Source organism: Hippocampus bargibanti, linkage group LG14 (genome assembly GCF_051943395.1).
Source record: "Hippocampus bargibanti isolate YZ-2025 linkage group LG14, ASM5194339v1, whole genome shotgun sequence".
Taxonomy (NCBI): Eukaryota; Metazoa; Chordata; class Actinopteri; order Syngnathiformes; family Syngnathidae; genus Hippocampus; species Hippocampus bargibanti.
Genome location: NC_142747.1, coordinates 15,883,654 through 15,901,818, shown reverse-complemented (window position 1 = coordinate 15,901,818; position 18,165 = coordinate 15,883,654). Strand labels below are relative to the sequence as shown.

Below are 18,165 nucleotides of genomic sequence, written 5' to 3'. Positions count from 1 at the left end.
AACTAAAGTTCTGCTGGTAACTCTAGCTCTACATATATATCCCTAATGGACAACGGTGGCGGTGCCAGACCTCTGCTCTGAGAGGTACCTACTCTAAATTTAAGTGAGCTGATAAGAATCAGAACAAAAGAAGTAATCAGATTAGTTAATCAGAACAAAATAAGTAATCAGATTATCTTTAGGGAGTAGTCCACTGCTCGCCCAACCTTACAGCAGGGACCTTTCAGAGCAGAGGTCTGGCATTGTCAACTGTGTCCACATTCTGAGCCAGGGTTACCAGCACAACTTTAGTTCACTTCAGTTGACGAAGCTCTTCGAATGAGGAGCAAAATGTCCGACACCTTCAAAGAAGTACAGATGACGGTTGAAGAAACTTTTCATCCATCAGACGCAGAAGAACAGTAGCCAAAGTATTCACCACACGGATACTAAACAGTCATATTTATACACACCGAGCGACACAAACAACTAGCCTGAAATGAACTTATTCTGTTAGGCCTCTGGCAAGCAAACTCACATATGACATATACAGAATACACAGACGCAGAAAGAGGCAAGGTCTGAAGGGTGACTGAACTCTTTTTACAAAATCCCTAAAACAGGCCAAAAGTTCTTGTCTGACACTCTTGTTTATGTGGTTGTTTCCTGAAATGATGACTCAGCATTAAAAAAAGCTGGAGGGAGAAATGCCAAGCATCTCAAATATGATTAATAACAAACAAGGTGGGTATACTATACAGAAAAGTAAAAGAAAAACAAAACAAAGAGGTCCCAACTAAAGAAATTATTTCTTAAAATATGACTGAGAAGAAGGTAAGGAGAGAGGTTCTGGTGATTAGGGTGGAGATACTGGGCCAGTGGAAATGTACCCAGACCATAAAATGGGAGGCCTGAGCATTAGCGTCACAGTGTGATGTGTTTTTCCTCAAGTAACTGTGACGTTAACTCTCGGTTGACCAGGCGTGAGGGATTCCTTTGTTGAGTGTCTCGACCGACCGGTAACCATCTAAGAGCTCCTTCTTCAATGGGAGCCTTGTAACCCAGGGCAAAAACTGCTTCAAATACACAGCGATCATGTGTGCTAATTCACACACCCACAGGCAATCCTCACCACACTGGATTTGAGGAACTGTTCCTACGGAGGGATTATGGGACACATGACTGCTGGCTAACCCACAAGATAAGGCTGCAAAAGAAAAGTAGAAACCCTAGTTTTCTGCTGTGGATATTAGTAGTTTATCTAAAAATCACAAAATATATATTATTTGAGCGAATCCACCAATGGACGACCGTAGTCAGATGAAAAAGGTCCTAATGAATTTCAAATGCCTTCCGGTAAGCAGTGGTGGCAGTCGCGAGCTTCAGGATGGCAGAGTCAGCAAGAACATAGACTGCAGTAAATTGCAGTTGGGTACACCAAATTACAGAACAAATGGAATCGTGGAGGGGGGTTAACAATAAAAAAAAGCAGGAGTTCAGCCGGCTAGGGGTGTGATTACATTTAATGGGGCATGTGACATGAATCACAGTCGCTATTCATCTGTGTGGTTTCGCAATGTGTTTTATCCACTGAGTGAGTCGTGTGTGTGTGTGTGTGTGTGTGTGTGTGCCTGCATGTTGGAAATCAATGGTTTTGTTGAACCAGACCTCACCTGAATCTGTTTGAGCACTTTGGGAATGGGCTTACAGTTGAGCTTTTGACAGGCCTGTTTATACGAAGACAGGATGTCGTCCACTGTCACATTCTGAGCTGTAAAAGAAAAAGAACACAACAACAACAATGTGGTTTATGTTTACTTTATATTGCAGTGTCAAGTGTAGTTTCACATACGCCAAATTACTGTTGCATACACACAGAGGCTCATATAGGATATAGTGGGACATTTTACAGACACACCTTTGCCGAAAAACGTTGCTACGCTTGCTTTGAATCTTGTTTTCACACGTGAACAATTTGTACAGACATTAACTCATTCACTGCCAGACGTGTAAAAATGTGTCCACCCCAGGACCCACAAAATATTGAGTCTTAGGACTACATAATTTAACATTGAATTAAGCGTAAAAAACCTTAGACTCTCTTCTTTCATCAGAAACAAAGAGTTAATTCCTAAATTATATGGGTCTGGAGTTATATGAGCTTGAAATGAGGGCGGCTGTCCAAAATATAATGCAATACATACATATTGGTTTATATAACGCTTTAACAACAGCCGAAGCTGGAACAAAGCGCTAACATGGGGAAAAAAAGGGAAATGCTGCCCACTTATGGAAAGAAAGAAAGAAAGAAACATAGACAGAGGCCATGGCCAGTGTTTTATCGGCACCCAAAGAAGAAAAAAACAAAACCCGAAAAAAATTCAGGAATGGCTCTCTACATCATATTTTCAATTCCCGAATACATTCGTGAATGGCAGTGAATGAGGTCAGAACTATTTGAAAATGCGTATCAAAGCATTTACAGATCGGCAAGTTAGCTTAACCTAAGAATGGCTTCATTCATAATAGATTTAAATGACGAAAGACACTCGTCCCCAAAAATTACAGTATGAACTAACTTTTTAGTCATAGTGGATCTAGTTTTAAGCATAAATTAAACTGAAACGGGATATTCTGATACTAAACAGCATAACTCTGAGGTGCAGGCATCATTTTCATCCACTTGGTGTTACCATCTTCCCATTGTACTGTCATACAGTATCTGTGTCTTGCAGTCTGGATAACTTTACTAAGCAGGGCTTTAGCCTGGTGGGTGACATGGGTGCCAGAGTGTAGTTGATTGGCTAGAAGTGCCTTGAGTTGCGTCAACTTCTTGCTACATGGTGCGATGCATGTGACGGAAGTGACATTATGTCATGTATCCCTTTTTTTTTGCGGGATTGGGTTATTTAATGGCTCTTCTGAGTATTTTTTGTACTTTCTATAAAGTTTTTATGTCTCCGTTATTTAGTCAGTGTTTCATAGCTTTCCTCCGCCGACTCACTCTCAGCATGGATATTTTGATAAATATAGTTTAGAGGAGTGTCAGTGTGGCTCTGTTGAGGCATGAATGTTCGCACCGGAATGGAGGGGTGGGGGCATAGACAAGAGTTGAAATGCATCGCTTGAGAGATGTAGTCATCGTGTTACAGCTTTCCGGCTCATGCCGTCAGATCATCATGTTTATGCGTTTTTTGTGCTCAGTAGTTCTGTGCGTGAAATTTTGATTTGAAGAACAGAAGATGCAAAAGTATGAGAACTATCGTGCAATCTGGAAAACCGCGAAGGTACTATTTGATGATGGTAAGGGTAGAGATGCCCGCTGTTTGTGTGCCAGTTAAAGGCAGTCGGCATTCTTAACCGTCTCGCCAGGTCGAGAATGTCCGCGTCACCTAAACAGTCCCCTTCCACGGTTTCCTGACAGTGCTGTCTGTCACTCAACTCAACCACTTTCAGCGGCAACATGTAACCACAAAACCTAAAAGGCCCATAACAAACACGATAAAAGCTGCAGTCATAGATGAATGGAGTGACAAATTGAAAAGTACACAGTTTCTGAGAGGTTCATCAAGCGGCCGCTCAGAGGGACTCCTGTTTTAGGATGACTTGTCTATTTTTGCTGAAGAATATACTGTAACATCTACGCTATTTGCGATTTCATTCAATAGTTTGGTGTTGAAATAGTCAATGTGTAATTGGGTGGGGAAAAGCTTGAGGCAATCGCTTTGCGTTTTATTGAGATAACTTTACAAGACTAAGAACTGCCCTTGAAGAAGACTTTCAAAGGTTAAATGTGCATTGTATGAATTCTCCAGATATCACGTTTTCATCTAACATGGGTCGGTTTGAAACGTACCCCCTGTGTAATCGAGGTGGTTTAAGAGAAGTGTCAGATACATTTTTTGTGATGGGCCAATTTGGGGTTACAGTTCCCCTCGGAGGACCAATGTAAGATCTCAACAGTATTTCTTGCCAATGACAATTTTAAATTTCAGCTGAGTAGAGATTTCAGCAACGATCATTAAAGTTGCCACACTTGATTCGCTCTCGTGAGCCACAGAAAATAATGTGGTGGCCCAGATCTGGCCCATGGGCCTTGACTTTCACACCTGTGGTTTAAAGTATAGTTGGTTCAAGGCCCACGGGAAATTACTAAAAATGACCCTAAGAACCTTTTTGTCAAAACAACAGGCTTTTAACTGTCTTTTTATGGAATGGGCTATTGATATTAATTTTGTACACCATGAATAAATAAAATTACATCCAATAACTGTGTCAGTATTATCCTTATTTTTAAATTGGGAGTTAGTTCACTCAATAGAGTAAGCAATGAAGTCAAATTCCACACCGTATTTGCTCACGGTCCTTTAAGCGTGCAGCCTTGCGAGCTTGAATGGTACAGGGTGTCCCTTCCCATGAACAGTAAGTCCATGGAAGAGAATTATTGTGCCGAGTGAAGGTGGCGCAAGTATGTGCAAACACTTCTAGAGCGAGGCTGGAGGTTTGCCGGTGGTCTCTTGTTTACCACACAGCATTTCCAAACATATAACTCATTGATTGCAAACGAAAGGAATGGGTCGACCGGGAGAGAAAACTTAGTTAGTGTTCAAGACTTACGAATGGGTTAGGTAGAGGGGCAACTTTTGTCAAGGCCAGATCGTATCGCTGAGTCATTTATATTATGGTGTTAAATAAGTACTTGGTGATACCCAGGCAGAGGTGCAGCAACCTGGCTGGATGTTTCATATGCCAGCGATGTGCTGTTATTTCTCTTTTGTGTTTCATCACTTCCTTCTGTGCTTCTAGTACATGCTGAGAGGAAGTGGTGACTGGGAGGAGGGGGAAACGGCTGCTCCAAACACCTTTGAAAAAACCATGCTGGGATGAAGCAGACAGGTGATGGCAAACAAACCCATGGCGTAAAAAAAGGTCAAGATGATGACAGTGTCAACTGAGACAAACTACATTCGCAGGTAAAGAGGCTTAATATCAGGTCTATGCATATCTGAAAATAAAATTCTGTTGAAACAAAGGCAGCATCGATTGATTTTTTATTTCCCGCCATTCACAAGCTAATTGATTCAACATGGTGATTCATCAAGTCTCTAGACCAGTGGTTTTTAATGTTGTTGGAGGTACCGAACCCCACCAGTTTCATATGGTCATTCACCGAACCCTGTTTTCAATGACTGTACCCACAACTGCAGACTACACTGCTGGGGTGGACCTCTGCGGCAGAGGATCCACCGAAACCCTGAGACCGACTCACTGAACCCTTAGGGTTCGATCGAACCCAGTTTAAGAACTACTGCTCTAGTCTGTGTGCAACACTTCCCACCCCAGGTTTTGTTTGGAGTTTAAGGTGTTTAAACGGAAAGCCATTACAGCTAAGTCACTCCCGGCCGAGGAGCTGATAGTGCTGGTTTAAGCATTTCTTTGACGCACAGCCAATCTCATCAAATCGCCACAATCGGGTTGACATTTAGGCAAATCACGAGTATTTATTATTCAGCTAAATCACCTTCTGCACTCCCACCCCTTAACAATTTTGTTTGAATTTAAATATCCCACCTTCAAGTATGCATTTCTAATCTGTTTGTAGCATACTTGGACCTTTGCACTTTTAAAAGGTACAATAAAAGCCTTTGCATAGCAGAGCATGTTGTGGTTGAAGTACCAACCAATTGACACTGTTGGGATATCTTGTCCTCAGTATGTGATCAAATACTGCAGGTCTTTTTTACACTAGGAAATCAGCAACATTTTGTATCTTTAAAACAAGTAATGCCACAAACATATGCTGACACACATCAGTGTAAATATCAATCAAGACAGCCTAATGGGATGTGACCATGCAACCCACGAAACCAATATTATGTACCTTAATTTCACTAATTTGTGGGCATGTGCATTAGGATCAGACTCCCAATGTTCCAGCTCGACTGGTACTGTTAAATGGATTTAAGATTTTCATGACCAACATAGGATGCATACTATTTTGTCAATTTATTTGATTGGGAAATAGATTAGCCGAGCCACTGTAGACCCCTTGCCCCTCGCCTCTCTCTCCGGATCTGTTTATGCAGTGGGTAATACACAATTATCCAACAATCCTCTTGAATTAGTTCTCTGCAATGGAGAGAATTAGGTAACTGCAACACATGAATTATTAGTCTTTCAGATACACAACTCAATCACCAGTAAACCAGTTGTCGTTCAAAGGAAAAGATTGCAAACGGAACACTGAGAGATACCAGAACGTAACAAGCTTATAATAATCCACTTTGTCAGAGATCCAAACTGACTGGTGATAACATTAAGCCCCAATTCCACTGAGTGGTATACCTAAATTCGGTTTGCCACAGTAACCAGGGCTACACATAAAATTTTGGTTTGGTTGTCAAATGAGGACCAAAGATTGTTGCCTGATGCTCATTTATGTAGCATGAGAGCGACCTCACATGTAATTTCAAGATTTCAGGGACATCAGGCTAAATTAAAAATCCGCAATTGGCCCGTGCAGTCTTTGCCGGCCCTCGCAGTCTTTTTGAAGCCAAAATAAAACAAATAATGAACTTTTTGGAATCTGATGTACAGACGTGTCAGTAGTGCACACAATCAAGAGCAGTAAGTTGTCTTCAGTGTTACCAATTTACAGATATTGTCACTGAATTTAATAATTTTTCTGACCATTTAGTCACTATTTATTTACATAACAACAACAAATGAAATAGCATCAATACTAACTGTAATCCTTGTGTCAGCTTGTGTGGATCTTTCGATCCATCCAAACTGACTAGTATCTATCAATTTTGGTGCCTGGTGAATTTATGATAGCCATTTAGGTTGCGCTAAACAAACACTTTTGTTTTTAAAATGTGTGAAGACCCAGATGACATTTTGTGTGCACGGGGAAGCTGAGCCTTTGTCAAACACCATTGTTAGCCCGATCACCCTTAAAAGGTCACAGAACATTTTAACACGAGCAATGACGATACAAAGCAAACAGGCATCGCCAACAGCTGCTAGCAAGAACAACCATTGATGAGCTGTTGAATTTCAGCAGCTCAAAGTGAAAACGGCCTTGAAGCGACGACTGAAAATCAGCTCCCGTTCAACATGCCCGTGCCAGTTTTCAAAATAAACGTCACACTCTCAGTCTGCAGCACCGTTCCCGGGACACCAGAACAACATCATTCACACTTGACAGCTGGCAAGTTCCACGGAGGTAAGCGAAGAAGGACTGTGTCTCTCTGATGCTGGGAGCTCAAACTTGCCTGGACAAAGCGCTAATGAAACTGAAGTGTTAAATATGAATATAGCGGCATATTCTAAGAAGGGTGGCATTCAAAAGCGAGCACAACAGATAATGATACCACTGAGAACTCAAATCAATACAAAACAGATTATTTCTCCATGGTTGGTTTGATTAGAGCCACTTTGTACTTTGGAATTCTAGCATTTGCGTAGAATTTATCTGCTGATTTTTCATTTAGCCTCAATGAGGCTAAATGGAGCCCTATTTGAGTTTCTGGTCGAAACAAGAACAATACCTGTGTGATGGCAACACCGCCAGCGAACAACATTCTGTGTGGAAACGTGATCGGAACATCCCGATTCCATTCACAAAAAAACATTTTTTTTGTCAAAATAAACACATTTAAACTGTTCATTTTCCCCATAGATAAATGTTCAACGAGATGTTTCTGTTTATTTATCACAGTCAAATTAACTCATTCACTGCCACCCCCGACTTTATTCGGGAATTGAAAATATGAATATACGATTTTTTTTTTTTTTTCTTGCGAGGGGTTCCAATAAAGCGCTGGTCAGACCTCTGGCAATGTTTTCCCTCCCACGAGGGGGCAGCATTTGCCTTTTGTACAGCCGACCCTATTTCGAGCTAATATTACTCCAGACCCATATGACTTAGGAATTAACTTTTTTTTTCTGATGAAAGAAGAGAGTGTAAGGTTTCTTACGCTGGATTGAATGTTTATGTCGTCCTAAAAGTCAATATTCTATGGGCCCTGGAATTTGAGTGAAAATGACAAAAAAAACCCTGGCACTGGAGTGGACATGTTTGCGCATCGTCTGGCAGTGAAAGAGTTAACCAATCCACAAATAAGTGCCACCAGGAACACAACAAAATCCGCAAAACATTTCACATTATCAGTCCTCAAAAAACAAACACATACAAAAAAAAGGAAAAAAATCTCTCACACAATTACTGAGTGGGTACACATGGTACAGTGGAGGGTATAAGGGTTCTATTTTTAAATGAAGGGGGTATTTAGTGGGTGATTCACAGCGCACACGGGTTAAGTGTTTGTGGGCTTACCCATCAGTCGGAGAGCAAGGAATTCCTGTTTGACAAGCGAGCAGAAAGGCCAATGCAGACTTAAGTACTTTCAACTCATTCACTGCCATTTACAAATGTATTTGGGAATTGAAAATATGACGTACACTATAGCGACATTCCTGAATTGTACGTTTAGTTTTTTCTTGTTTGGGTGCCGATACAGTGCTGGCCATGGCACATTTTTTTTCTTTTCCACAAGTGGGCAGCATTTACCCTTTTGCCACGTTAGTACTTTGTTCCAGCTTCAGCTGTTGTTAAAGCCCTATATAAACCAATATGTATGTATTGCATTGTGTTTTGGACAGCCACCCTTATTTCAAGCTCATATAACTTCGGGCCCATATAATTTAGGAATTAACTATTTTTCTAATGAAAGCAGAGAGTGTAACGTTTCTAAAACTGTGTTGAATGTTTATGTAGTTCTAAAACTCAATATTCTGTGCATCCTGGAATCACAATGACAAAAAAGTGACAATGACAAAAACCCTGGTATCAGAGTGGACACTTTTTTGCACGTCTGGCACTGAATGAGTTTAAAAAAAAATACAAATATTTCTTTTTGGTCCTCCGTTTTCATGACACAATTATTTGGGGAATTTGTTTCCAGGGAAAAAATATTGCAGAATAATTTTCAGTTACTTTGATCACACAAACCAGGCCAATGGAGCACTACAAAGTTATCTTTGCAAAATGAAAACATATCGTTTTAAGAGCGGTTGATCATAATAAAAACACGCTTGCTTCAGAATGAGCTGAAACAACCTGTAGGCCAGGAACAGTGACTCACTCGGTTGCCAACAAGGAAAAATAACATGTCTGCAGTCACTAATAACTCTGTGCCAACGAGTTCCGAAAAACACGACACGGACTTGAACCATTGTTTCATGTCTGTACACATCATAGTGTTTCGCTCACTGAAGTATACAAATAATCACGGTGAGAAAGTCGACGTAATGACATATCAAACAAGTTCCTTGCGGTTCAATCATACTTGTGGTGACTGAAACATCCGATTGACAAATGACAACACTGGTCTGTGATGCGATCCTGTGCTTTCATAAAGTAAATGATTCATTGATGTGGTAGTACTGAATATGCCACAAGCAGAGTTAGAAGTGAGATACTGCACTATGCTCCCAAGTACAGATATATATGGAGACCTTAATGTGATAAGACTCGATTTAAGATACGCTGTGCGCGAGACAATGCGCTGCTACGCTTGGGTCATTCCCCAACTTCAAACATTGGCCCAACCATGCCAACAAATGACTAAGTCCCGTTTTTATACACAATACATCAATTGAAAATACACTAAACCGGTAGAGTCAATAAACGACCAAAGCACATACAAAAACATGTGATCGTATATTGTTTTAACTAAAGCAATTTCTCAATCCCAGTAATCCTCCATTTTGTACAGCTAAAGCTTGGACACAGCTAGCTAGCTAGCGTTTAGTAATGAAGGAATAAGGATGCCCATTTCAAGGTTAAGATCAGAGCATTGTGATCATTGGCGAGTAGTTTTACTTTCTTTGAATGTTATTGTGCCGATGACTATTTTATATTTGAGTTCGCAGTGTACACTACCGGGTTGAGTGTGTTGCACCAAGACTACTATTTGATACTAGCTGACACAAATTCCCAGCAGACAAATCAGCCCATTTGCAATGGAGCTTCGGGGCCATCTTGTGCCGGCTGCCACTGCTTACCCGCAGATAAAAATGTTATTCTTATCCTGTGCCTATAAAGTGTCCTTGAGAGTTTCGAAAGGCGCTTATAAATACTACTTACTATTGAGCTTATGAATACTATGTATTACAGTAAAGTCTCGTTATATCGATATCGGATATATCGATAGTCCCGGTTATATCGATACTATTTCTATGCACGCACGGAGAAAATTACATGCAAACAGGGTCGGATATATCGATAGTCCCGGTTATATCGATATTTTTTCGGACTCCCTTGAATATCGATATAACGAGACTTTACTGTATTATTATTATTATACTTCTTCTTCTTATTATTATTATTATTCACACTGTCACTATGCGCCACTGTACTCTCCGAAAAACAAATAATTTTCTAAAAAGTGAGGCTCTATATTATTATCCTGTGACTGTAAAGTGACCTTGAACGTTTTGAAAGGCACTTATAAATTAAATGTATTATTATTATTATTATTATTATTAATATAATAATAATAATAATAATAATAATAATAATAATAATAATAATAATAATAATAATAATAATAATAATAATAATAATAATAATATAAAGGGCTTTGGGCATTGTATGGTGCAGATAAAGTGCTTAACAATGAGTGACCGATTCAAATCCATTCATAAGTCATTCATTAATGTCAATGCAAATGGTAACTAAGAATTTAGGGAAACAAACATTTCAAAATGCAGACCAAATTGTGGCCAACCAGAGGGTACTCTGTGCAAGAATGTGTGAACGAGATAGCATTTCTGTCTGTTCCTTTGAGTTTATGGAGGATGATAGTTCACCACAAAGCGACTATTTTCTAGTAAATTGGAGCCTCACTGTTTGAAGGTCTCTGCCAATAGAAGAGACCCGACAGCGAAATGGAAACACCATCTTTGCAAGGTGACTATTGTTCACCCTGACTCAAGGTACAGGCAGCAAGTCATGATACCTTCCATTCATTCATTCATTGGCCACAGCAATCTAGTGGTGATCGATGAACAGTTACTGTCGCCATTTATTCAGGTCTATTCTCAACAGTGACTTATTTTGTTGATTAGGGGGGGAAAAAAAGTCCTCGAATTTTGATCTCAGGTCTAATTGGTATCGAAATCATCCGATGACTTGGTGGTGCTATTTTTTTTTAAATAACAACTGGTCATTCCCTAATGTGTAAGACAAAAACTATTAGTTTTTTTAACACTTTACAGAGCTGCTATGGTGCTAAACATGCATCAACGGGACAAATAGCTGTGAGACAGCAGACGTCAAGCACAATTGACTCATTCACTGCTATTTAATTGAAAAGACTGATGTGGACCGCCATTCCCGAATTTGTTCAGGTTTTGGTTTTTCATGCAGGGGGTGCCGATAAAGCGCTGGTCAGACCGCTTGCAATGTTTTTCTCTTCCACGAGGGGGTTAGCATTTGCCTTTTGTCCATGTTAGCGCTATGTTACAACTTCAGCTGTGCTATATAACTCAATATGTATGTATTGTCTTGTATTTTGTACAGCCGCCACTATTTCAAGCTCTGATAACTCCAGACCCATATAATTTATGAATGAACTATTTTTTTCTGAAGAAAGAAGATAGTCTAAGGTTTCTAACCGCTGTATTAAATATTTATGTTGTCCTAAAATTAAATATTCGGTGGGTCCTGCAATTTGAGTGGAAATGACAAAAACCCTGGCACTGGAGTGGACACATTTTTGCACATAGTCTGGGAGTGAATGAATTAAGGCAGTGCCCTTATATTAAATGTCATTATGCTATCGGGATGGCTAATGTAATGCATAAGAAATACATGGTGCAGGTTTATAGAGTGAATTTGTCTTTTTTTTAGACAGCATAGTGTACCGGGGGCCTTTGGATGAAAAGGCAAAGCGTTTTGTCACGCAGTTGTTTGTATTTTAATGAAAGACTCCAACCAGCGTTTGTAAAAGGGGTGAGGACGTGGCATATTTGTGTTTCCACAGCTTAATCCCTAGCGAGGACATACTGTGGCATACAGCAAACATATAGGCATGTATGATAAATGATCATAAAAGCAAACAAAATGTCTTCGGATCGGCTTTCAGCATGGGCAGAAATAGTGATTTGAGTTGTGAAAACTTGGGCCAGCATCGCTGCTTTTCACATTTTTTTCAACTACATGATTTTACTTTTGTTTATATTTTAAGTGCAGCCATAATGCTCCTTGGTACAAGCCGTACTATAGAAGGAGGCTAATGTAAAGTATGTTGAGAGTCAGTCCAATTCACGTGTGACCGATAAAAGCAGGTGTGCTCAAAGGCATGTTCGTACAGGCACACTTGAACAGGTTCAATAAATGATAACAATAAACTTTACACATCAGTAGAAAGACACACACACACACAGGCACGTACGCACACTGAGTGTCTTACCATGTCTCCAGGGGTCCTTTGGTTCCACTGCTCCAGAAACAATGTCGTCATCTGAAGGAAACGTCACCTTCTTGCCACTCAGCTTGTGTTTATCATCCTCTTCCTCCACTGTGGGGTATAGCACAGCATGGTCCGTGCTAGTTGGCTCACCTGTATGGTGTGCGTTTGACTGGCTCTCCGCCTCGCTGTCAGCCAAGACAACTTGCCTCAAGGGGTCTGAAATACCACCTGAGTGCAAAGGGAGAGGTGTCTCGGCTTCCAGTACGCCGGTCTCGTCCAAGCTTAGGTCCACACCCATGTCCATTTCCCCGCCATCGTCTTCGTCTACCAAATCATTTAGCTTAAGGGGTTCGGCGTCCTTCGGATCCTTCATTTTATCGACAGCACCGTTGTCCTTGTGGTCCCCATTGTTTGGGAAGAATGAGTCTGTAGGGTTCGGTGACTGAGTGTGACCACTGCTCTGTCTATTCCCATTGACCTCATCAATTTCCAGTGTGTCCTTAACCTGGTGGCTGTGCCCCTTGGCCACTAGAAGGTTGTCAGTAAGCTGAGGCATAGTTTCAATGGGGAGCACCGTTTGCCTATCGGTGTCACCGATCAGCTCAGAGATGGAGACTCCATCCGTGCAGAAGGTAGTGTTACGATGACCATCGTCCATGCTCGTTTTGGTCTTGATATTGCAAAAATCGAGACACTTCTCTCCGATATTCAGGTTTTCATGTCCAGTCCAACGCAAGTCTTTCACTCTTAGTAAACAGCCGCAAATTGACAGGGATATGGTTAATAGGCTTCAAAATTCTTAAGTGGAAAATTTTATGCTTTTGAATTAGAGTGCGAGTGAAGAGATCATAAAGAACACACCAGAAGATGCCTGTGTAACATGAGAAATTGCAATCGCGGTTCAGAGGCAACTTGCTGCCATCAAATAACAACGGATGGCGGTTGACAGCAGTTAATAAAGGACTAGCCAGCCAGTCAAGGCGTCTCCGGTACATTAGCAGAGTGATCTTTGTCTTCGTATTTTGTTTTTTACAGTGACGATCTTATTCATTTGGAACGAGGCGAGTTGACCTGCTGTTAGCTAGCGCGCTACAGTCGATGCCCCGCAATGACACTTAGGCCCAGGCATCCTCGCATACCTGCCGTGTCACGTAGCACCCCGAAGTGCATTATTTGGGGACGCATGTAAAGTAATCGTTGTAGTCGTCTCACTTCGGGTGTCCCGCAGCAACAATCGGCTCACATCCCAGCTCGTCGAACAGCACTGGCGGCTGCAAAACAAACAGGCGTCACACCGACACAAAACGACCAAGACCTTTTCAGCATGTCTCCGAAAGACTCGAGATCAGACACCCACTCTCGGTCCAGACTATCGTTCGTTTTCTTAAGAGGTATGTATCCAGTAAGCGGAAAAGTCCGCGGAAAGTACAGTAAGTTGGACGTGTTTTTGTCTAACGCGTTCATTCGCAGGTAGGCGGCAGGCTAGCTCGTAAAGTCCAACAAGCGTTTGTTGTTCACACATCTGACGTCAGGGTGTCGTACCACACGGGCTGCGTTCAACACCCGCACTGTTGTAATGTGTTGCAAACACTAATTATTATTATTATTTATTATTAATACTATTTTTTTTACTTTAAAATAAGGTTCCTTCTGAAAATTTTCATTGCACTTCATACAATGAATTAAGTATATATTATCTTCTTTTCCTTTCGGCTTTTCCCTTGACGGGGTCGCCACAGAAAATCAGTGTGCTCCATCTTTAGAGGTTTGATCCGCATGTTTGTTTTATACTGTTAAAAAACAACCACAAAAAAGGGTTGGTCAAGCTCTGTGTACAATTAAAAAACACGTTTGTCAATACTTTATTTTAAACCGTCAGTGTACCATTACTGGTGAATTGTGGGGGAAACAGGTCTTCCGGCGCCATCTTGTGACAGATTCCGCTCGTGCTGGATTTTTCACAATGCTCAATCGAAATGAAGTTTTAATTTTAATACCGTCAGTTTTAATTACGTTTTAGAACACGTTTTATTTTTGAAGAAGCTTCGTTTTATGTACATGTTTTTCCAAATATGCAACTGGTTCTTCTGTGAATTCAAATTTCCAGGCGTATCAAAACATTTATAATCAAGCCAGGAAGGTCACACATACTGTAAATACAATGGATATTTTGCAATAAATTCACTGGATCATGTTTTATAGATTTAATGTGACGTTTTAATTGTCTTATGTTATTGTAGTTAGTTTCTGAGTGCTGAATCTATGTGTTGCTGCTGCTGTTAGGAACAAACAGTGTGGCTCCAAACCATGAGTCTTTCTTTCCTTCGCTGGAACAGAGTTGTTATTGAACAGTCTGGTGTTATAATCGAGCATTAAGTCGGTTAAACATATTTGTCCCGACTTCCAGGATGACCAGGCTGGATTGGATACCGAATGATCAGCTTTCACACAATATTAAAGTCTAAAATCGAACCGCTGCAGGAAGTCACCTGGTGAGAGGTGAGGTGGCTCAAAAAAAAAAAAAAAAAAAAAAAAAAAAAAAAAAAAAAAACAGCTGGTAGCAGTACACACTTAGGTTTTGGTACGGTTTTCTGATGCACACCTTGAACAGTACACAGTAAATCTCTGCAGACTGACTGTTAAGTACAGCAAACAATTTGTATCAACAACATTTTGTATGGTGTGTATTTGGTTCAGAAACGCAAACATTGTAGGAAGTTATTGAAAAAATATTTATTGTATTAAAATAACCTTTATAAATATCAATTAAAAGTCTTGCGACTGAATGTCTTGAGCAGTGACCTGCACTGTGGTGGCTTTGACCCTTTCGGGAATGAGCGCCCAATGAATATTGGGGATCACACCACCATCTGAAATGGTGACACCAGAAAGCATCTTGTTGAGTTCCTCGTCTTTTTTCACCGCCAGCAGAATGTGACGAGGGCCGATGCGTTTCTTCTTGTTCTCACGACAGGCATTGCCCGCCAGCTCCAGCACCTCTGCGGATAGGTACTCCAAGATGGCGGCGAGGTAGACAGATGCACCCTTGCTCACGCGCTCAGAATAGTTGCCCACTTTTAGCAACCTGTGGATGCGGCCGACAGGGAAGGCGAGGCCGGCCCGCACAGAACTGGAAACCCCCGATTTGGGCTTTGCAGCTATTTTTTTTCCACGGCCAGACATCTTCAGGCGCTGTGATGTTTCTGACCAGAGTGTAAAGTGAAATAAATTATTGAAGGGTTTGGGTTGAAACCCAGCTACAAAACATGGGAACATTTGTCTTTTGAAAGATCTTAATACAGTTTTGACAGCTGATAAAAGGCAGATTTTGCAAATAAGTATCAAAACACTGGACTGTGGGGCATTAATAAGTTTCAAGATTTATATTTAAAATGCTCATCCTTTCATTTTACTTGGGCAATAGCTACAACTGGGTGAATATATAAAAAAAACATGTTTTATTGTTTTGGCAACATAAGAACAGAGGGTTGGTCATTTCAAAATTGCATTTTCACCTTTTGTTTTTTAGCAAGAAGCTGAGCTGCAGAACGCAGGTGTTTTGAGGTAGTTGCATTTCTAAAATGTGCAAGGTGGGGTACGGTTTAAGCAATTACCATTGCATTTGATTAAAGTTCTTTTTACAAAAAAAGTGGAACATTGTCACCCATAAAATGAGAAGAGACCTTAAAGTTTAACACGTCAAACCTAAAAGAATTGTTTGAATGAACACGGACCATTTCACCTAAAACATTAAAAAAATATATAAAGTACACATTTAGTCTTCCATTAGTTGGACTTGTTGGCCATTACACACACAATTGTTTTTACAGGTTCCAGTGCTACTACGTACCTTACCAGGAGGTTCAAAATGAAAAAAAAAAAGTGCCTAAAGTGAGGCTTCGCCAAGCTGTTTTTATTCCAATGCAACAGCCACGTGTTGATTGCTGACACCTGGCTCATTCTCATTGTCAATCAAGATGAACACCTCAGGACTCATTTTTTTTTACAAGTCTTCATTTTCATATAAACATGTATATCTTAATGTATCTTCATATGTTAAAACATAAAATGTATTTCTTAAAGTGAAAGTCAAAGAAAAACATTCCTTTATATTGTTTTATTTTTATTATACTTCATGTTACTTCCGGGTTGAGTGAACGCTGGAGCCTGTGGCTGCCGCTGCTCACCCGGAGAAAAAAAATATCCGGTGACTGTAAAGAATCCTTGAGAGTTTTGAAAGGGGCTTATAAATGGAATGTATTATTATTATTAACTCATTCACTGCCTTTCACAAATGTATTCGGAAATTGAAAATATGACGTAGAGCGCCATTCCCGAATTAGTTCGTTTTTTCTTTTCATCCTTGGGTGCCGATAAAGCGCTGGCCATGGCCTCTGGAAATGTTTCTTTTCCACAAGGGGGCGACATTTACTTATTTCCGTGTTAGCGCTTTGTTCCAGCGTCAGCTATGGGTGCTATGCAAACCAACATGTATGTATTGTATTGTACTTTGGACAGCCGCCCTCAGTTCAAGTTCATATAACTCATGACCCATATAATTTAGGAATTAATTCTTGTTTTGTGATGAAAGAAGAAAGTCTAAGGTTTCTAACGCTGTTTTGAATGTTTATATAGTCCTAAAACTCAATATTCTGTGGATCCTGGAATTCAAGTGACAATGACAAAAACCCTGGCACTGGAGTGGACACACTTTTGTACGTCTAGCAGTGAATGAGTTAATATATTGTACGAGTTTAGACAAGGAATTGTGATTCACTTTCCGTTTGTGGGCTGAAATATACATGAAATTATCTTGTATATGTAATGTATTGTATTGAAAGACGCCAAAGGAAAGCCCAGTGTTCAAGGCAGCCACGTGACAGCTTCATCGGCTCATCCTCGCTCCCTGGCATCCAATCTGTCCAAGGACGTTCTACTAGGGAAGGTCCTCGCTAAATTTGTCTTCTGGCTACGCTGTGATTGGCCCTTTGCCATCTTTTTAAATTAATACACACAGTCCAAATGTCTCTGTGTGTTCTCCATGTCTCATTGTCGTGCTCTGTGGGTGGAGGGCAAAAGAGCTAAAAAGCAAACGTGTGTATTAGCAATGGCAGAACCATGTTAATTTTGTAGCAGGAAGAAGAAAAAAAGTTCAATCATAATTGTATTTCTGAAATTTTATTTTATAGTTCCTTTTTAAACACATTTACACTGGTTTCTTAGAATAATACATTAGTTGAGTTAAAATCCGACTAAAAATGCTTAACACACCTTGCACTTAACACCGGAGCATCAAAGTATAAAAACTGTCCTCAAATGAAATTTAGCCTCCTGAAAAAGCCTCCTGAAAAAAAACAAGTTTTGAAAGCCAAAAGCCTTTTTGGTCTCTGCCTGTACATCTCACAAGGTGGATACGTCAGGCTTCTTTCACCTTTTCTCCCAGGATTAATAAATCTAAAAGCGGCAGCCTTTACGAGGATTGTGTTGCTACTTGTAGTCTGTTCTCGACTTTATGGACCTGTATCGTGATGTGGCAAGCTAGATAGCTAGCTAGCTAGCTAGATCGATAGCTAGCTAGCTAGCTAGCTAGCCAGCCAGATAGATAGATAGATAGATAGATAGATAGATAGATAGATAGATAGATAGATAGATAGATAGATAGATAGATAGATAGATAGATAGATAGATAGATAGATAGATAGAT

The 18,165-nt window shown here is 40.4% G+C and overlaps 2 protein-coding genes across 4 annotated transcripts in view; both read right to left on the bottom strand.

Moving 5' to 3' along the window:
- ppp1r37 (protein phosphatase 1, regulatory subunit 37) overlaps window positions 1-13,972 on the bottom strand; it is a 28,966-nt gene extending 14,994 nt beyond the window's left edge. The window contains exons 1-3 of one of the 3 annotated variants that reach the window (XM_089013401.1): window positions 13,601-13,972; window positions 12,462-13,207; window positions 1,653-1,750 (exon numbers count right to left, since the gene is read on the bottom strand). In XM_089013401.1, the coding sequence (XP_088869527.1) occupies window positions 1,653-1,750; window positions 12,462-13,119 (756 nt within the window). In that variant the 5' untranslated portion in view covers window positions 13,120-13,207; window positions 13,601-13,972. Of the gene's footprint in view, window positions 1-1,652; window positions 1,751-12,461 lie in introns of all 3 variants that reach the window. The other 2 variants (XM_089013400.1, XM_089013399.1) reach the window with 2 other exon arrangements.
- Window positions 13,973-15,227: 1,255 nt separating this feature from the next.
- Window positions 15,228-17,562, bottom strand: LOC148888553 (histone H2A-like). Its single transcript, XM_089013403.1, has one exon. The coding sequence runs from the start codon at window positions 15,735-15,737 to the stop codon at window positions 15,228-15,230; it is 510 nt and encodes a 169-aa protein (XP_088869529.1). The 5' UTR covers window positions 15,738-17,562.
- Window positions 17,563-18,165: the final 603 nt, after the last annotated feature.

What these genes read in the sequence shown, in the direction of transcription:
- LOC148888553 (XM_089013403.1), bottom strand. Translation starts at nt 15,737, where the DNA reads ATGTTCCCATGTTTTGTAGCTGGGTTTCAACCCAAACCCTTCAATAAT.